This window comes from Sminthopsis crassicaudata, chromosome 1 (assembly GCF_048593235.1).
Source record: "Sminthopsis crassicaudata isolate SCR6 chromosome 1, ASM4859323v1, whole genome shotgun sequence".
Taxonomy (NCBI): Eukaryota; Metazoa; Chordata; class Mammalia; order Dasyuromorphia; family Dasyuridae; genus Sminthopsis; species Sminthopsis crassicaudata.
In genome coordinates, this window is record NC_133617.1 from 632,089,588 (window position 1) to 632,111,448 (window position 21,861).

At 35.1% G+C, this 21,861-nt stretch overlaps 1 protein-coding gene across 6 annotated transcripts in view; it reads right to left on the reverse strand.

The window, feature by feature from the left end:
- LOC141551315 (phospholipid-transporting ATPase ABCA3-like) overlaps positions 1-21,861 on the reverse strand; it is a 230,654-nt gene that overhangs the window by 83,082 nt on the left and 125,711 nt on the right. For all 6 annotated transcript variants that reach the window (XM_074282818.1, XM_074282817.1, XM_074282822.1 and 3 more), the window contains 4 exons: positions 4,479-4,633; positions 4,090-4,245; positions 3,470-3,680; positions 2,659-2,809 (listed from right to left, as the gene is read on the reverse strand). In XM_074282818.1, coding sequence (XP_074138919.1) covers positions 2,659-2,809; positions 3,470-3,680; positions 4,090-4,245; positions 4,479-4,633 — 673 coding nt within the window. The remainder of the gene's footprint in view (positions 1-2,658; positions 2,810-3,469; positions 3,681-4,089; positions 4,246-4,478; positions 4,634-21,861) is intronic.

The following is a 21,861-nucleotide window of genomic DNA, read 5'->3' on the forward strand; positions in this document are numbered from 1 at the left end:
CTCCAGTTTTGGGATACAGGGAATGGTGCCTCTGATCTCAGATCCTCCTTCATTTCTCCCCTGTGACCTGGAAACCCAAACCAAGAATTCCACTTTTCTTTAAGTACCCACAGTCAGAAGCATTCCTGCCTCTCAGCTTCTACATTCCTCTTACCCAGGGTTACATCTGGGCAACAACTAACTTTAACAGCTTCTATCAGCAGAGGTCCCTTAAATTTTCCCTGACTCAGATGCCAACTTCCCATACTGTCTGGGAAGTGAAAATTCCTGTGGCTGAGGCTGAGACTACTTCCTAAACCAGCTCTCCCTAGGACTTGCTACTTGCTGTTTCAAGAAAACCAGCTTGGAGGTATTTATATTTTATAGGGGTCAAATCTCCTCTTGGAGTCTTTCCTTGGATCTTTTCCGATCATCCCTGAAGGACCATTGTTTTGCCCCAACTCTTCATTGTTTTTAACCATTTGACTTTCACCCTGAGAAGCCCCCAAAGCTTAGAATTTTCTAACCTACTTCACCATTTTCTCAGAATCCTCTCCCATAGCACACTTAAGTGTAGCAAAGAAACCAACTGTGTCTACATAAATTAGGGAATGCTTGAAAAAAAAATCTGATACAAGAATGTAATTAAAAATAATTGTTCTTACTGAGCCTATATCTCAAAGATATCATAAAAGAAGGAAAAGGGGGCAGTTAGATGGGGCAGAGGATAGAGCACCAGCCTTGAAGTCAGGAAGACCTGAGTTCAAATCTGCTTTCAGACTCTTAATACTTCCTACCTGTGTGACCTTGAGCAACTCACTTAACCCCAATTGCCTCAGCAAAAAAAAAAAAAAAAAAAAAAAAAAAAAAAAAAGGAAAAGGACACACATGTAATAATAATAATAAAAATAAAAATGTATACCAACTCTTTTTGTAGTGGCAAGAAATTGGAAACTGGGTGAAAGCCAATTTATTGGGGAATGGCTGAGAAAGTTATGGCATGTGAATGTATTGGAATATTATTGTTCTATAAGAAATTATAAGTGAGATGATTTCAGAAAAGCTTGGAAAAACTTACACAAATTGATGTTAAGTGAGGCAAGGAGAACCAGGAGAACATTGTTTATAGTAACAGCAAGATTATCTGATGATCAACTATGATAAACTTACCCTTCTCATCAATATAGTGATCCATGACAATTCCAATACACTTAGGATGCAAAATGTCATTTGCATTCACAGAAAGAACTATGGAGACTGAATATGGATTGTTTTGTTAGCTTATTTGTTTTTTTTTTTTTTCTTTCTAGTAATTTTTTGGTCTGATTTTTCTTGCACAATATGACAAATATGGAAATATGTTTAAAAGGACTGAACATGTTTAATGTCAGATTTCTTGCTGTCTTGGGGAGAGGAAAGGCAAGGGAGAGGGTGATAAAAATTTGGAACACAAAGTTTTACAAAAATGAATGTTGAATACTATCTTTACATGTGTTTGGAAAAATAAAATACTAAGAAAAATGATTGCACTATTGATAAGAAATGAAGGAGACTTAGTTCAGAGAAACATAGAAAGAGACAAATTAACTAATGCAGTGTGAAATGAGCAAGAACAATTTATACAGCATTATAAAGGAAAGGATCTTTGAGCAACTTAAGAACCCAGCCAATATAGCAATTAGGCACAACTGTAAAAACATGCTTCCCATTTCTTGGCAGGGAAGTAATAAGCTGAAGGTGAAGAATGAGACAAATATTTTCATACATTGCCAATGTATGAATTTTTTTTTTTTTTTGCTTAACTGGACTTTTTTATTACAATAGTAGATTTCATGACCAGCAGGATGAATACAGAGAGGCTTGGAGAGACTTACATGAACTGATGCTGAGTGAAATGAGCAGAACCAGGAGATCATTATACACTTCAACAATGATACTGTATGAGGATGTATTCTGATGGAAGTGGATATCTTCAACAAAGAGAAGATCTAATTCAGTTCCAATTGATAGACAGACTCAGCTACACCCAGAGAAGGAACACTGGGAAATGATGTAAACTGTTTGCACTTTTGTTTTTCTTCCCAGGTTATTTTTACCTTCTGAATCCAATTCTTCCTGTGCAACAAGAAATTCGGTTCTGCACACATATATTATATCTAGGATATACTATAACACATTTAACATGTATGGGACTGCCTGTCATCTAGGGGAGGGGGTGCAGGGAAGGAGGGAAAATTCAGAATAGATGTGAGTGTAAGGGATAATGTTGTAAAAAATTACCTATGCATATGTACTGTCAAAAAAAAGTTATAATTATAAAATTAATTAAAAAAAACAATAATAGATTTCAGTGGGAGATCAGGAAGCAATATTGATAAGGAAAAAAGAAGCAAAAAAAAAAAAAAAAAAAAGAAACACCAGATCGAACACTAGAAATACACAGAAAAGAACATGTTTTAGAAGTGAACAAAGAAAACCAGAGAAATGATGATGCGACTGTGTTAAATTTAATATATACTAAATATGCTACTAAAGAAAGCTGTATGTAATAGATACATGATTTCATATATGATCCCATTTTTTCTTTGTATACAGAAATGGTCATATGTTTCAAGTTAACAATAAAAAAATTTTTAAACGAAAAAACCCTCATCAGTCCAGTTCCTGTAAAGGCCTTACTTGTTTGAGCTTTCTTTGGGCAGGATAAATGATAATTCAGCTGCAACATTACTTTCCACTGTGGCAGTTGGTACATAATTAAGAATCAGATGGGAAATTTCCTCAATGTTACATGTAGGTTCCTTCACTATGACCAAGTGGTATCCTGCACCTGAAAGAAAAAAACATCAATTTTTAAAAATATTTCCCTTTCTAGGCCACATATGACTTTCTGCTGCTTCAATTGAACATGGGAATGTTCAGTTCATTTTTATGGGAATAAGGGCAGACAGTCAAATGTAAATAGGTAGTCAGGGAACATCCTTAATACTGCTCCAGAGTCTTGTTTCTGATTTATCTGCTAGGCAATAGTGAAAATGAGGGCACTTCTGCTTAGAAAATCTTTTCAGTTGATATTATGGGCAATAAAAATCAGAACAGATAAAGATTTCTTATTTGTGAAAATTAACACAATAAAGTTATACAAAAGGACATTCTCATAAATATTCAACAATTTGGCTAAGGAAACATCACTAATCAGAAATAGTGAATGTCAGGGTATATAATAAAGACTTGGATGGAAAATAACACAACATTATCATTTTATATATTCTCTCTGGTATTTGTATAAATAATTTTCACATGTTTCCTATTCAGATCCAGGGTGTCTAACACCAAAGCAATTAGAGATAATAAATTTAATGGGAAGATGTTTAGGATATTCTATAAAAGGGAACAACAAAGAATTTCTCTCACGATATTAAGGGTTTGAGTGAAGCCAGTGGGGAGTGAAAAATAAAATTGCCCAGTTTTTCTTCCTTGTCTTCCTTACCATATTTGTGTTTGAGAAAAAGTGAAGAGCCACAGCACTGCAATTCCCCTTTTGCCATGATAGCAATGCGATCTCCCAATAGGTCAGCCTCATCCATAAAGTGAGTGGTCAGCATAATTGTTCGTTTACTTTTCTGCTGCTGAAGTAGATCCCAAGTAGCCCGACGAGAGATTGGATCCATGCCAGCTGTTGGCTCATCTAACATCACTACCTACAGATCCAACGGAAATAGTCCCGTAATTAGTAAAATGATAGTTCAATGGTATTTCATTATTTACTAACCCAGGGGGGAGCCCTGCTTCCTCCTCTACACTACCACTCTCATCCTGGTCCAAAGGAGCCTAATTAGCTTACCTTGATTTACATTCAGACACCAAAACATTTCTGTCACATTTTACCTATTTAGCATTTACTTTTCTAGGTGAGCTTAAAGTCCAGGATAGAATTAAGCTAGAGAGTTATTTGACTCCATAAACTCATGGATCCCTAGGCCAATCAGATTACTGACATGCTTGTCCATTAAGCATGCAGTGGAAGGTATCTTTTTAGTTAAAATGACTTTACTTGATTTTTCTGGTCAGACTGTAGCAAGAAGTTTGATCTTGTGTTTTTTACTGTACCTTGGAGCCTGCTATGAGAGCAATGCCAATGGAAACCTTTCGTTTCATTCCCCCACTCAATGTCCTTGAAAAAGCATGGCGTTTAGGTTCCATATCGAGAATGCCCAAGATATGATCAATTTCCTCCGGGCATTTTTTCTTAGGTAATCCTTTTAGCTAAGAAACAAGAGTTGGAGACTGGTTAGAAAAAGGCTTTCTAATAAGGAAAATACTTGAGAATTTTTTAGCTTGAAAAATGTGAATCTATTAACAGATTAATGAGTAAGAAGAAGCTGGGATTTCTTTCCTCCCTCCTCTTACCCACTTCCCAATTCTTCAGAAAATGTTCTAAGGTTAGGATATATCAAGTAGTTGAACAAAAATATAAAAGAGGGTTCTTTTCAGCTTACCTGAGCATAAAACAAAAGGTGCTCAGCAACTGTTATTTCATCAAATAAGATATTGTGCTGGGGACATATGCCCAGATTCTTCCGAATATGAGCCATATTCTGTGAAATCTCATACCCACTAATGTATACTTGTCCACTTGTAGGAGGAAAGAGACCTATAGTATAGAAGATATATAGACGCTTTAATTCCATTAACAGAAACATAAATTTATTCTCCATTGGCACTTGGTTTAGAGTCCCTGATCTAGTTAATTCACAGATTAACTTCATCCCACTACCATAATATCATTAAAATAAATATTCTGTTCAGAACAAGTAGACCTTGGCATTAGAAAGGGGAGACAAATTCCTTTCTTAAGCAGTTAGTCACAAGCATTTAAAATTTTTTTTTTTCAAGATGAAATAATTTTACTCAAAGCCCAGGAAGTGGGGATGGGGATACATATAAACAGAGAGTACCTTAAAACCAGATTTTTTCTTTAAATTTAATTGTTTTTTTCTGTTTACACATGCCCATTAATTTTTAAAAACACATTTCTTTATGAATCTTATGTAGGAGAGAAAAATCAGAACAAAAGGGAAAAACCATGAGAGAAAAATAAAACATAAAAAGTGGACATAGCATGTGTTGATTTACATTCAATCTCCATAGTTTTCTTTGTGATGCAGATGGTATCTCCTATCCAAAATTTATTGGGATTTGCCTTGGATCACTGAGCCACTGAGAAGAACCAAGTCTTTCATAGTTGATCATCACACAATCTTCTTCTTACTATGTACAATAGCTAGTTCTGCTTGTTTCACTCAGCATCAGTTCATGTAAATCTTTCTAGGCCTTTCTAAAATCAGCTTGCTCATTTTTTAACAGAACAATAATATTTCCTTACTTTCATATATCATAATTTATCCAGCTATTCCCAATTTAATAGGCATCTACTCATTTTTTCAATCCTTTTTCACCACAAAAAGGACTGATACAAACATTTTTTCACATGTGGGTCCTTTTCTCTTTTTTATTATTTTCCTGGGATACAGACCCAATGGTACTGCTGGATCAAAAGGTATGCAGAGTTTTAAAGCCCTTTGGGCATAATTTCAAATTGCTCTCCAGATAATTTTACAACTCCACTACAATGAACTTAGCTTTTCCACATCCCCTCCAACATTTATTATTATCTTTTTCTGTCATCTTAATCAATTTGAGAAGTGTGAGGTGGTACCTCAGAGTTTTTAAAATTTGCATTTCTCTAATCAATAGTGATTTAAAGCATTTTTTCAAATGATTATAGATGGATTTTTTGCATTTGTGTCATTTTAAATTTATTTTAAAGCTTTTTTATTTTCAAAATATGTTTAGTTTTCAATATTCACCCTTGAAAAACCTTGTGTTCTATCCTTTCCCCCTCTCTCCCAGACAGCTAGTAATCTATGTTAAGCATGCACAATTCTTCTATACATATTTCCACAATTATTATGCTGCACAAGAAAAATCAGATCAAAAAGGAAAAAAAGAGAAAAAAGAGGCAACAACAACCAAAAAAGTGAAAATACTATGCTGTGATCCACACTCAGTCTCCACAGTTTTCTCTTTGAGTGCAAATGGCTCTCTCCAGCACCAGTCCATTGGAACTGGCTCTTTTCAACAATGAGGAGATTCAGGCCTGTTTCAATGATTTTGTGATGGTAAGAGCCATTTTACACCCAGAGAGAAGACTGTGGGAACTGAGGATGGTTTACAACATATCATTTTCACTCTTTTTGTACTGGTTTGCTTGAATTTTATTTTCTTTCTCATTTTTTACTTTTTGATCTGATTCTTCTTGTGCAGCAAGATAATTGTATAAATATGTATACCTATGCACCAGCCTTGAATTCAGGAGGACCCGAGTTCAAATCTGGCCTCAGACACTTAACACCTCCTAGCTGTGTGATCCTGGGCAAGTCACTTAACCCCAGCCTAAAATTAAAAAAAATATGTATACATATATTGGATTTAACACATTTTTTTTTTTACCATGTCTAACATATAATGAATTACATGCCATCTTGGGGGGGACGAAGGGGGAAGAAACTGGTACACACTGTTTTTCAACAGTCAGTGTTGAAAAGTTATTCTTAAGTATGTTTTGAAAATAAAAACTTCAATTAAACAATTATTACTCATTGCAAAAAAAAAAAGAAAAAAACAATTTGATGGCTGAGTGGAGGATGGACTAGAATGAAGAGAGTTGATACAATAGGCTATTGGCAATAATTTAGGCATGAGATAAAGAGGATCTGCATCAGGGTAGGGACAGTGTTGTGGACGTAGAATTGACAAGACCTGGCAATTGACTGTAAAAGGGAGATGAGAGTGAAGAATCAAGGTTAACATCTTGGTTGAAAGACTGGGTGACTAGGAGGATGGTGCCTTCAACATTCCCTTTTCTTATTAAAGGGGAAGAATTAAGGAGAAAGATAATGAATTGAGTTTTGGATATACTGAGTGGAAAACATCTATGAGACATCAAGATTAAAGCATCAAACAGGCAGTTGAAAATACAAATTTTGAGATGAGAATGATTAAAGGTTGGATGAACAGATATGAGAATCATGAAAATAGAGATGATTATTAAGAACATTTGTTAGGATTCTTACAAGGTACTAAGTGGAATTGAGGAGACAGTGATTTAATCCTACAACAAATAATGGTTTCCTAGTGATACAATGATTGGTGTGTACTCAGTGCGGGGCATATAAGCAGGAAGGTCTCAGGGCCAGGAAGGACAAGCACACTAGAAGCTCTTGGAGGCTGAAACAGATTCATTCCATCTTCCACCTTTGTTGTGGCTGGAGGCTCAAGCACAAACCCTTGGAAATCTGGGAGATTCAGAAGCCAGAGCTCAAGTTCTGGAAAGCTAGGCTTCAAGAAAGCTAACCAGGCCCCAGGAAAAGAGACAAGACTTTGAAGGAGATGACAAAGGATTTGGACTTAAACTCCTGGCTGCATTTGGGGTGATTACACTGAAACTGAAATGAAGGCTGCCTCCAGAAGCCCCCCAAAAACCTGCTCCCAGAGAAGATTATATTTTAAAGAAGAATATTACAAAAAGTGGCTAGACAGATAATTAAGAAGAGAGTGAGAGGAAAAAGAGTGAAGGCATCAATTGCAGATGGCTTTCTTTGGTAAGGAATTTAGTCATGAAGGTAAAGATTTAAGACAATAATTAGAGATGGAAGAATCAAGCAAACCATTTCCCTTTTTATGTGGGGTAAATTAATTTTTGTCTGTGAAAAAGAAGTTTGCACCTTTAAGAAGCCTGAGTTAAAGAAGTCTTTAAGCCCCTGAGTTCTCACATGCCCCTTTAAAAAGGAGCAAGTTCATTGGTTGAAATATTTTCTCACAAGCCCCGTTGAGTTCTCATTACAATCTCTGCGAGGATAAAAGAAGACAACATTGGGCCCAGAGAAGTGAGTCTACTCTAGGTCAGAGTTGGGACGGCTCTCTACAGGAAGAAGAGTCTGAGATTGAGTTTAGACATCGTCTGGAAGGAGAGTCTGGCTGGAGGCTCCAGAAGCTTCCTAAGAAACCTGCTCATAGAGGAAAAGATTTTACAGAAAAGAGATCTCCTCCCAGAGAAGGATTATAATTGAAGAGACGACAGGACCTTCACAACTGATCTTTGAAAAACTTTCTGTTCCAAATTTTCCTCTCCTTCCTCCACCCCTTCCCCTATATGGCAGGTAGTCCAATACATGTTAAATATGTTAAAATATATTTTAAATTATTTAACATGTATGGATCTATCTGCCATCTAGGGGAGGGGAAGGGGGGAAGGAGGGCAAAAGTTGGAAAAAAAAGTTTTGCAAGGGTCAATGCTGAAAACCTATGCATATATCTTGTAAATCAAAAGCTATAATAATAAAAAGAGAAAAAAATAAAAATATATGTTAAATCCAATATATGTATACATATTTATGCAGTTATCTTGCAGCATAAGAAAAATTGGATCTAGAAAGAAAAAAAAACCTGAGAAGGAAAACAAAAATGCAAGCAAACAATAACAGAAAGAATGAAAATGCTATGATGTGGTCTACACTCATTTCCCATACTTCTCTCTCTGGGTATAGATGGCTCTCTTCATCACTGAACAATTGGAATTGGTTTGAATCAATCTCATTCTTGAAGAGAGCCTCGTTCGTTCATCATAATTGATCATTGTATAATCTTCTTGTGGCCGTACAACGATCTCCTGGTTCTGCTCACTTCACTCAGCATCAGTTCATGTAAGTCTCTCCAGGACTCTCTGAAATCATCCTGCTGATCATTTCTTAATAATATTCCATAACATTCATATACCATAACTTATTCAACCATTCTCCAACTGATGACCATCCACTCAGTTTCCAGTTTCTAGCCACTACAAAAAGAGCTGCCACAAACATTTTTGCACATGCACCACTCTATTTCTTAATATTAAATTGTTTTGATGATTATCAATTTATAATAAAGTTTGAAATTTGATACTATTGGGATTTACAGTCCTCAATTTGCATTGATTTCTTTTTTTTTGAATCTTTTATTCTTTCAGATGAATTCTGTTAAGATTTTTTTTTAATTCTATAAAATAATTCCTTAGTAGTTTGATTGGCATGGCACTAAATAAGTAAATCAGACAGAATTGTCATTTTGATTAATTATATTGACTCTCCTTTGACTTTCAGGATTTCTATTTTGGTGATTAACTAAAGATTTAAAAATTGTTCCTTTTCTAGTTTTTGTTGTTGTTGCATGCCCAATTCATTAATATGCTTCTTTTTCTATCTTATTGATTTAAGAGATTAGAGATATATATTTTCCTCCAAGTACTGCTTTCGCTGCATTACACAAATTTTGGTAGGTAGTCTCATTGCTTTTATCATCTTTAATGAAATTTGTTGATTATTTCCTTTATTTTCTGATCCATTTTTTTAGATTTAGATTTTTAAGTTTCCAATTATTTTTAATCTAGATGCCAAAGGCCTTTTATTGATTGTATTTTTTTTTTTTTTTGCATTGTGGGACATTTAATATCTCTGCTTCGCTGCATTTATGAGTTTTTATATGCCCTAATAAATATTCAATTTTTGTGAAGATTGCAGGTAGCACTGATGAAAAACATATAGTCTTTTTCACTCCAAGTTTTCTACAGAGGTTTATCATATCTAACTTTCCTAAAATCCTATTCATCTTCTTAACTTTGCTATTTATTTTATGTTTATTATCTACTATCTATTTTCTCCTGTAACTCATTTAATTTTTTCTTTAAGAATCTGGATATTATGCCATTTAGTGGGTATATATGTAATACTAGTATTACTTCATTGTGTAAGGTACCTTTTAAAAAGTTAAGATTATCTCTTTTATTTGGTTCTAATTTTGTTTTTGCCAGACTTCCGGCCAAGATGGCGGCGTGGAGGCAGACAGCTGCTTGAGCTCCGCATTTTCTCTCAGAACTTACTTCATGACAAGCCTCGGAGTTAATGCTTGACCCAGAAAGAAATCCACAAATAATCACCAAGAGAAGACATCCTTGAAATTCGTCAGAAAAGGTCTGTGTTTGCTCAGGGGAGGGTCAATCAGACTGGGTGCAGACTGAGGGCAGGCAGCCAGAGTGAGACAGGCAGCTCACACAGCTCAGACTGGAGGAGGGAGGGGTACAATCTCTGCCGTTTCTGCTAAAAGGCTTTTACCCCACTGTGGATACTCCATCTTGGCAGCAAGCCAGGATCAGCAGAGAGGGTGTAAACACCAGAGGTGAAGATTAAAATCCCGGAAAGCTAGCTTCTCTCGGAACCTGGCTACCCCCAACCCACACCTGGACTGACTCAGCGTGTTCTCAGAGCCTCAGAGCGAAGACGCAGCACAGCCATCGCTGTCCTGTTAGTCCCTTGCTGCTGCTGCCCTCCACCCCCAGTCTGTAAAGGAAGCTCATTAATACCATCCAGCCCCATCCCCCCCAAAACAGACCTATTGTTTCTCTTGTCAATTTGTTTTCTTCGATTCCTGCTCTGACAAAATGAACAAAAAATTCAAAAGGGCTCTAACCATTGACAACTTCTGTATGGAGAGAGAGCAGACTTCAAACACTGAGGAGACTGTCCCCAGAGGAATCCCCTAAGGGGGATATGAGCTGCTTCTCAATACAAAAGAATCTCATAGAGGAAATCAAAAAGGCTCTCACAAGAGAGCTGGAAGAGAAATGGGAAAAGGAAAGGGAAGCTTGGCAAGAGAGCCTGGAGAAGTAATTCCAGGCATTTAAAGACAGAGTGGATAAAGAAATCAAATCATTGAGAAACAAGATTAGTGAGCTGGAAAAGGTAAACAACTCCAAGGAAAACAGGATTAGTGAGGTGGAAAAAGAAAACAGCTCTCTAAAAAATAAAATGGATAAAATGGAAAAAAATTCCATAGAAGATAAAACTCAATTGGACAATTACAAAAAGATATAAAAGAAGTGAGTGAAGAAAATACATCATTTAAAATTACACTCAAACAAGTAGAAATGAATGACTCAAGGAGAAACCAAGAGGTAGTCAAGCAAAACCAGAGAAATGAAACAATTGAAAAGAATGTCAAGTACCTTATTAGAAAGACAAGAGACCAGCCAAGTTCAAGGACCATCAGACAAAGGAAAAGATATTGGAAGCTGCTAGAAAAAAGCAATTCAGATATGGAGGAGCCACAATAAGGATAACCCAGGATCTAGCAGCGTCCACATTAAAAGAACAAAGGGCCTGGAACATGATATTCCGAAAGGCTAAGGAACTTGGTATGCAGCCAAGAATAACTTACCCAGCAAGAATGAGCATCGTTTTCCAGGGAAGAAAATGGACATTTAACGAAATAAATGAATTCCATCTATTCTTGATGAAAAAACCAGACCTATATAAAATGTTTGATCTTCAAATACAGAACTCAAGAGATTTCTAAAAAGGTAAAAAGAAATCTTGAGAACTATACTTCTGTTATAAAAATATGTAAAGAATATATGCATAATTTGTCCTGGAAACTAGAGGTGGAAAGGAAATTATATCATAAAAAAGTGTAAAGTGATGGTACTACATCTCATGAGGAGGCAAAGGTAAACCTATTATATCTGAGAGAAAGAAAGGAGGGAGATGAACATAGTGTGTATCAATAGATATATTCAATTTATGGTGAAACTTCTTCCACTTCATTGAAAAGAGAGAGGGAAAGAGTAAGCTAAGGGGAAGGGAATACAGAAATTGTGAGGAAAAGGGGTAAAATAAGGTGAGGAACTTTAAAGTGGGGGAGGGATACTTAAAAGGGAGGGCTGTGAAAAGCAAGTGGTGTTCACAAGCTTAACACTGGGTAGAGGGGTAAGAGGGAAGGAAAGGAGAAAAGCATAAGCAGGGGTTAACAGGATGGCAAGCAATATAGAATTAGTCATTCTAACCATAAATGTGAATGGGGCAAACTGCCTCATAAAGAGGAAGCAGTTAGCAGACTGGATTAAAAGTCAGAATCCTACTATATGTTGTTTACAGGAAACACACCTGAACCTGGGGTGATACATTCAAACTAAAAGTAAAAGGGTGGAGCAGAATCTATTATGCCTCAGGTAAAACCAAAAAAGCAGGAGTAACCATCCTCATCTCAGATCAAGCAAAAACAAAAATTTTTTTTTTTTTTAATTTTTAAATTTTTTATTTTATTTTATAATTATAACATTTTTTGACAGTACATATGCATGGGTAATTTTTTACATTATTATCCCTTGCACTTACTTCTATTCAGATTTTTTCCCTTCCTCCCCCAACCCCCTCCCCCAGATGGCAAGCAGTCTTATATATGTTAAATATATTACAGTATAATTTAGATACAATATATGTGTGTAGAACCGAATTTTTTGTTGCACAGGAAGAATTGGATTCAGAAGGTAAAAATAACAGTTTACATTCATTTCCCAGTGTTCCTTTTCTGGATGTAGCTGGTTCTGTCCATCATTAATCAATTGGAATTGGATTAGTTCTTCTCTATGTTGAAGAAATCCACTTCCATCAGCATACATCCTCGTACAGTATCATTGTTGAAGTGTATAATGATCTTCTGGTTCTGCTCGTTTCACTCAGCATCAGTTGATGTAAGTCTCTCCAAGCCTCTCTGTATTTCTCCTGTTGGTCATTTCTTATAGAACAATAATATTCTATAACATTCATATACCATAGTTTACCCAACCATTCTCCAATTGATGGACATCCATTCATCTTCCAGCTTCTAGCCACTATGAAAAGGGCTGCCACAAACATTTTGGCACATACAGGACCCTTTCCCTTCTCTAGTAGTTCCTTGGGGTATAAGCCCAGTAGTAGTATGGCTGGGTCAAAGGGTATGCACATTGTGATAACTTTTTGGGCATAATTCCAGATTGCTCTCCAGAATGGTTGGATTCTTTCACAACTCCACCAACAATGCATCAGTGTCCCAGTTTTCCCACAGCCCCTCCAACATTCATCGTTATTTGTTCCTGTCATCTTAGCCAATCTGACAGGTGTGTAATGATACCTCAGAGTTGTCTTAATTTGCATTTCTCTGATCAATAGTGATTTGGAACACTCTTTCATATGAGTGGAAATAGTTTTAATTTCATCATCTGAAAGTTGTCTGTTCATATCCTTTGACCATTTATCAATTGGAGAATGGCTTGATTTCTTATAAATTAAAGTCAATTCTCTGTATATTTTGGAGATGAGGCCTTTATCAGAACCTTTAACTGTAAAAATTTTTTCCCAATTTGTTACTTCCCTTCTAATCTTGTTTGCATTAGTTTTGTTTGTGCAGAAACTTTTTAATTTGGTGTAATCAAAATGTTCTATTTTGTGATCAATAATGGTCTCTAGTTCTCCCTTGGACACAAACTCCTTCCTCCTCCACAAGTCTGAGAGGTAAACCATCCCATGTTCCTCCAATTTATTTATGATTTCGTTCTTTATGCCCAAATCTTGGACCCATTTTGATCTAATCTTAGTATGTGGTGTTAAGCAAAAACAAAAATTGATCTAATTAAAAGAGATAAGGAAGGGCATTATATCCTGCTAAAGGGAAGCCTCAATAATGAAGCAGTATCAATATTAAACATATATGCACCAAGTGGTGCAGCATCTAAATTCTTAAAAGAGAAATTAAGAGAGCTGCAAGAGGAATTAGATAGCAAAACTATAATAGTGGGAGATCTCAACCTTGCACTCTCAGAATTAGATAAATCAAACCACAAAATAAATAAGAAAGAAGTCAAAGAGATAAATAGAATACTAGAAAAGTTTGATATGATAGATCTTTGGTGAAAGCTAAATGGAGACAGAAAGGAGTATACTTTCTTCTCAGCAGTTCATGGAACCTATACAAAAATTTATCATCTACTAGGGCATAAAAACCTCAAAATCAAATGCAGTAAGGCAGAAATAGTAAATGCATCCTTTTCAGACCACAATGCAATCAAAATTACATTTAATAAAAAGCCAGGGGAAAATAGACCAAAAAATAATTGGAAACTAAATAATCTTATACTAAAGAATGATTGGGTAAAACAGCAAATCATAGACATAATAACTTCACCCAAGAAAATGACAATAATGAGACATCATACCAAAATGTGTGGGATACAGCCAAAGCAGTAATAAGGGGAAGCTTTATATCTCTACAATCCTACTTGCATAAAATAGAGAAAGAGAGGGTCAATGAATTGGGCTTACAACTAAAATTGCTAGAAAAGGAACAAATTAAAAACCCCCAGACAAACACAAAACTTGAAATTCTAAAATTAAAAGGTGAGATTAATAAAATTGAAAGTAAAAAAACTATTGAATTAATTAATAAAACTAAGAGTTGGTTCCATGAAAAAAACAACAAAATAGACAAACCCTTAGTAAACCTGATTTAAAAAAAGGAAAGAGAAAAAGCAAATTGTTAGTCTTGAAAATGAAAAGGGAGAACTCACCACTAATGAAGAGGAAATTAGAACAATAGTTAGGAGCTACTTTGCTCAACTTTATGCCAAAAAATTCGATAACTTAAATGAAATGGAAGAATACCTTCAAAAATATAGGTTGCCCAGATTAACAGAGGAAGAAGTAAGTAGTCTAAATAGTCCCATCTCAGAAAAAGAAATAGAACAAGCTATTAACCAACTCCCTAAGAAAAAATCCCCAGGACCAGATGGATTTACATGTGAATTCTACCAAACACTTAAAGAACAATTAACTCCAATGCTATATAAACTATTTGAAAAAATAGGGATTGAAGGAGTCCTACCAAATTCCTTTTATGACACAGACATGGTACTGGTACCTAAACCAGGTAGATCGAAAACTGAGAAAGAAAACTATAGACCAATTTCCTTAATGAATATTGATGCTAAAATCTCAAACAAGATATTAGCCAAAATTATCCCCAGGATAAAACACTATGATCAAGTAGGATTTATGCCAGGAATGCAGGGCTGGTTTAATATTAGGAAAACTATTAGTATAATTGACCATATTAATAATCAAATTAATAAAAACCATATGATCATCTCAATAGATGCAGAAAAAGCATTTGATAAAATCCAACATCCATTACTACTAAAAACGCTTGAGAGTAGAGGAATAAATGGACTGTTCCTTAAAATAATGAGCATATATTAAAAACCGTCAGTAAACATCATATGTAATGGCGATAAACTAGAACCTTTCCCTGTAAGATCAGGAGTAAAACAAGGTTGCCCACTATCACCATTACTATTCAATATAATACTAGAAAGGCTAGCCTCGGCAATAAGAGCTGAGAAAGAGATTCAAGGAATTAGAGTAGAACCTGAGGAAATCAAACTATCACTCTTTGCAGGTGACATGATGGTATACTTAGAGAACCCCAAAGACTCTGCTAAAAAGCTATTAGAAATAATTCAGAATTTTAGCAAAGTTGCAGGATACAAAATAAATCCACATAAATCCTCAGCATTTTTATACATTACCAACACAATCTAACAGCAAGGGATACAAAGAGAAATTCCATTCAAAATAATGGTCGATAGTATAAAATATTTGGGAATATATCTACCAAAGGAAAGTCAGGAATTATATGAGCAAAACTACAAAACACTTGCCACAAAAATCAAGTCAGATTTAAATAATTGGAAAGACATTAAGTGCTCTTGGATAGGCCGAGCAAATATAATCAAGATGACAATACTCCCTAAACTAATCTATTTATTTAGTGCTATACCAATCAGACTCCCAAGAAACTATTTTAATGACCTAGAAAAAATAACAACAGAATTCATATAGAACAACAAAAGGTCGAGAATTTCAAGGGAAGTAATGAAAAAAAAATTAAATGAAGGTGGTCTAGCTGTACCTGATCTAGGACTATATTATAAAGCAACAGTCACCAAAACCATTTGGTATTGGCTAAGAAATAGACTAGTTGATCAGTGGAACACGATAGGTTCACAGGACAAAATAGTGTACAACTATAGCAATCTAGTGTTTGACAAACCCAAAGATCCCAACTTTTGGGATAAGAATTCATTATTTGACAAAAACTGCTGGGAAAACTGGAAATTAGTATGGCAGAAACTAGATATGGACCCACACTTAACACCACATACCAAGATAAGATCAAAATGGGTCCAAGATTTAGGCATAAAGAACGAAATCATAAATAAATTGGAGGAACATGGGATAGTCTACCTCTCAGACTTGTGGAGGAGGAAGGAGTTTGCGTCCAAGGGAGAACTAGAGACCACTATTGATCACAAAATAGAACATTTTGATTATACCAAATTAAAAAGTTTCTGCACAAACAAAACTAATGCAAACAAGACTAGAAGGGAAGTAACAAATTGGGAAAACATTTTTACAGTTAAAGGTTCTGATAACGGCCTTATCTCCAAAATATACAGAGAATTGACTTTAATTTATAAGAGATCAAGCCATTCTCCAATTGATAAATGGTCAAAGGATATGAACAGACAATTTTCAGATGATGAAATTAAAACTATTTCCACTCATATGAAAGTGTTCCAAATCACTATTGATCAGAGAAATGCAAATTAAGACAACTCTGAGATACCACTACACACCTGTCAGATTGGCTAAGATGACAGGAACAAATCATGATGAATGTTGGAGGGGATGTGGGAAAAATGGGACACTAATACATTGTTGGTGGAGTTGTGAAAGAATCCAACCATTCTGGAGAGCAATCTGGAATTATGCCCCAAAAGTTATCAAAATGTGCATACCCTTTGATCCAGCAGTGCTACTACTGGGCTTATATCCCAAGGAAATACTAAAGAAGGGAAAGGGACCTGTATGTGCCAAAATGTTTGTGGCAGCCTTTTTCATAGTGGCTAGAAACTGGAAAATGAATGGATGTCCATCAATTGGAGAATGGTTGGGTAAATTATGGTATATGAATGTTATGGAATATTATTATTATATAAGAAATGACCAACAGGAGGAATACAGAGAGGCTTGGAGAGACTTACATCAACTGATGGTGAGTGATACGAGCAGAACTAGGAGATCACTATACACTTCAACAACAATACTGTATGAGGATGTATTCTGATGGAAGTGGATATCTTCAACATAGAGAAGAGCTAATCCAATTCCAATTGATCAATGATGCACAGAATCAGCTATACCCAGAAAAGGAACACTGGGAAATGAGTGTAAACTGTAAGCATTTTTTGTTTGTTTGTTTTTCTTCCCAGATTATTTTTACCTTCCAAATGCAACAACAACAACAACAAAATTCGGTTCTGCACATATATATTGTACCTAGCATATACTATAACATATTTAATATGTATGGGAATGCCTGCCATCTAAGGGAGGGGGTGGAAGGAAGGAGGGGAAAATTCAGAATAGAAGGGAGTACAAGGGATGATGTTGTAAAAAAATTACCTATGCCTATGTACTGTCAAAAAATGTTATAATTATAAAATTAATTTAAAAAAGATAACATATTTCAAGAAATAATCAACGAAAACTGACTTTATGTCCTAGAACCAGAGGGCAAATAGCCATTGAAAGAATCCACTGATCACTTTTTGAAAGATATCCAAAAAATGAAAACTCCAAGGAATATCACAGCTAAATTTCAGAATTATCTGATCAAGGAGAAAATATTACAAGTAGCCAGAAAGAATCAGTTCAAATATCAAGGAGCTACAAAGCAGGATTACCCAGGACCTAGCAGCTTTCACTTTAGAGGATCAAATATGATCCTGGAATATGATATTTCAGAGGGCAAAGACCTTGGACTGTAAGCAAGCATAACTATCCAGCAAAATTAAGCATTATCTTTCAGAGGAAAAAATAGACATTCAATGAAATAGGTAAATTTCATTTATTTTTTATGAAAAGACTAGTGCTGAACAGAAAATGATCTTCAAACAGAACTCAGGAGAAGCACAAAAAGGTAAAAAGCTAAAGAAAAAAAACTATGTTTTTTTAAAGATTAAAAATTTTACATTCTTATATGGGAAGATGATATTTTTAATTCTTGAGAAATGTATCTTTGTTAGGGATATACTTAAAGGATATAGACATAATTAGACTTTATTGTGATATAAAAAAGAAACTAGGGATGGAAAAGGTATTGTACTGGTAAAAGAGGAAAGGAGAGGTAAAATGAGGTAAATTATGTCACATGAAGAGGGGAAAAATATTATAATTGAGGGAGATAAGGGAGAGGGATGAGTATTGTGTGAAGTTTAATCTCATTGGATTTGGTTCAAAGAGAGAATATCAAACATATTTCGTTTGATAGGGAAACTTGTCTCACCCTATAGGAAAGTAGGAGGGAAAAGAGAAAAGGAAAAGAGGAAGAAGGGAGAAGAGAAGTAGAAGGGGGAAGGGATCAAAAAGGGGTGAGGGGATGTAAAAGAGGAAGGCGGATTGAGGGAGGTGGCAGTCAGAAGCAAAACACTGGAGAGGAGGAAAAGAAAAGAATAAAGTATAACTTGGAGAAAAAGGATGACAAGGAAATACAATTAGTAATTTTAACTTTGGAATGAACACAATACAGAAGTAGATAGCAGACTGGATTAAAAGCCAAAATCCTACAATATGTTGCTTACAACAAACACACTGAAAGCAGAGTGATACATGCAGAGTTAAGGTAAAAGACTGGAGCAGAATCTGTAAGGGCCTTTTAAATGGGCGGCGCCACAACGCAACGAGAGATTGAGTGCCCCAGGAAGTAATCTCTGTGGATATTACTGCCCTGTGGGTGGGATCTTGGCCATACTGAGATAGCTTCATAATAAGTGACGGCTCTCTTGCTGGTTGGCTGTGTGTGTGACCTCACAGGCCCTATATAAGCCCACTGTAGACAGCAGTTGCTCTCTTTAACTTGGCTCCCTGAGCCAAGCTGATGGATAGCCCAGAGATGTAAGGAGTTTGGTAGTGAACACGTGGGTCTTCTGACCAGGTGTTCACTAGGGAACCAACAAGTCATGGCATTAAGTCAGGGCATTATGTGAGTAGGTATAATAAAGGCTTTTAAGATTAAACGTGGCTGTTCTTGAGCCTGCTACTGGTTATTAAACTATAGATTCAAGAGATCGTGGCCAGAGACCTTTGAAGGCCTCAGAGGAGGCGAGCCGGGTAGAGTTGACACTGCAAAGGTCAGTGGTCAAAGGTACTCTGTTGGGCCTAAGGCAGACTAGTAATTGTAACTGCCAGGAGGGTATGTTACAAGAATCTATTGTGCTTCAGTTCAAGAAGCATAAAAATCATAAGAGGTAGTAATCCTGATCTCAGATTAAGTAAAACCAAAAATGAATCTAAGTAAAAGTGATAAGAAAGGAAACTACATTTTGCTAAAGAGTACCATATATAATTGAGTAATATCAATACTAAACATATATGCATCAAGTGGTAGAGCATCCAAATTCCTAGATGAGAATTAAGAGAGCTTCAAGAAGAAATAGACAGTTAAACTATACTTAGTAGGGAATCTCAACCATATCAGAACTAGATAAATTGAATCACAAAATAAATAAAAAAAGAAGTTAAGGAGACAGAATTTTAGAAAAGTTAAATATGATAGACCTTTGGAGAAAATTAAATGGGGACAGAAAGGAATATACTTTTTTTCTTGATGGTACATGGAACCTACACAAAACTTGACTATGTATTAGGGCATAAAAATCTTAAAATCAAATGCAGAATGACAAAAATAGTAAGTGTATCTTTACCAGATCATGATGCAATAAAAATTACATGTAATAAAAGGCCAGGGGAAAATGGACCAAAAATTAATTGGAAACTAAATTATCTACGCCTAAAAAATGAGTGGGTAAAACATCAGATCATAGATACAATCCATAATTTAATCCAAGAGAATGACAATAATGAGATGATATACCAAATTTTATGGAATGTAGCCAAAGCAGTTGTTAAGGGAAATTTTATATCTCTAGATCCTTGCATAAAATAGAGGAAGAGAAGATCAATGAATTAGGCAACTAAAAAAGCTACAAAAAATTAAAAATCTTAAGATATATAGTTTACATTTCTATGTATAAAAAGTAAACATTTTGTCATTATTGAAATCATTATCGAAATTAATCTTTCATGTTTTTACTTGGATTTTATGTTGAATTTTTTATTAATTTTAAGTCTGGAAAAAAATTCTGAAAGTCTGGAAATTCATTCAATATCTATTTTTTTTCATTCAGGATTATCCATACTTTTGCTAGTATGATATTTTTGATTGCAACCCTAGTTCTTTTGCTCCTTAACATATAATATTCCAAGACCTGCTCTCTTTTAAGATCTTGATGTGGTTTTAAGTGTTGTGTGGGTGGTATTAGTCCCTGTGTGATTCTAATTGTGACTTCACAATATTTGAATTTTTTTCCCTTTTTGCTTGTAATCTTTTCTCCTTGACCTGGGGGTTTTGGAATTAAATTATGATGTTTCTGTAAATTTTACTCAAAAAATTTCTTTTCAGGTGTTAGATTTTTTGTTTATAGTTCTATTTTCCCCTCATGTTCTAACACTTCAATTTTCTTTATTTCTGGTATTATTGTATCAAGATTCTTTTTTTTTTTTTAATCATAGCTTTCATGTAGTCTGATTATCCTTATTTTTGTCTTCTTGATCTGCTCTCCAGGTCAGTTGTTTTTCTCATGAGAAGCCCTCCATATTTTCTGTTTTTTTTTTCCATTCTTTACATATATATATATATATAAAACTTTGCTGGCTTCTCTTTGCCCAATAATTAGCTTTCTAAGACATTTTCTTAAGATTCTGAATCTCCTTTTCTAGTTGGTTGACTTTACATAATAGTCTTGATTTTCTTGGATTATTGTTGTTCTTATTTTTATTTTTTCCTTCAATCTCTCTAATTTGATTTTTAAAATCTTTTTTGAATTCTTCTGTGAATTCTTTTTGGGCAGGTGATCATTTTACATTACTCTTTGAGGTAGGAATGGCATTTTTTAAATTTCAGTATCACCTCTGAAGATGAAGCCCAGCTTTCCCTATTACAATTCTCTCTGGTTAGGTTCTTTCTCTTTGGCCTGATAATTTTGTAGCAGATCCTTTTGTAGCAGATACCCCTCTAGTTGTGGGATATGAGAGATGGTGCTTCTGGCCTCAGGTTCTCCTTCAATTCTCTCTTCTGGCCTGGAACTATAGATCAAGAGCTCTTATCTTCCCATAAGCCTACAGCCAATAGTGTCTATACTCCCCACCATTTTTACACTCATCAGGTGTATCTCATATACCTTACTCAATCTCTTCTTTTGCTGAGTCTACAGCCACTTTCACTTCATTGCTGGAACTTAATTTGGCACATCATATATTATTTCCTCTCCTCTTGCTTCTCTTCTCCCTTTTCATGTATCTTCCCATGCTGGAATGTAGTTCCACACTAACTTACTTACAGGACAAGTGTCAATAATTTCTGTTCATCATAGTGTGTGTGCTTTGTCACTGTTATTACAATCAGATTTCTACGAGATTGTTTCCTTCCAAATTTTGACTTATCTTAATGCTTTCTCTGCTGTCACAGTTGCTGTCTTTGGCTGCTATATTTATTCACTCGTCTTGCATTATTGTTGCTTGGAGTGTCTGAGAAGCAAATAATTTCTTCAGTTCTGTTTTTTCAAATATGTTTATTAGTAAACATTTATCTTTTTTCATGTATGGTTAAGTTTAGGTCTTCATGATAGGATAACACTGGGCTGCATCCCACATCCTTCAGAACATTTAGAATATTCCATTTCTTCATATATTTTCTAGTCTTACACTATTTAAATTTCCTTTCTATTTGAAATTTTTTTTCCTGATTACTTGCAGAACTTGTTGTTTCTTAACTGAACTATTAAATTTAACC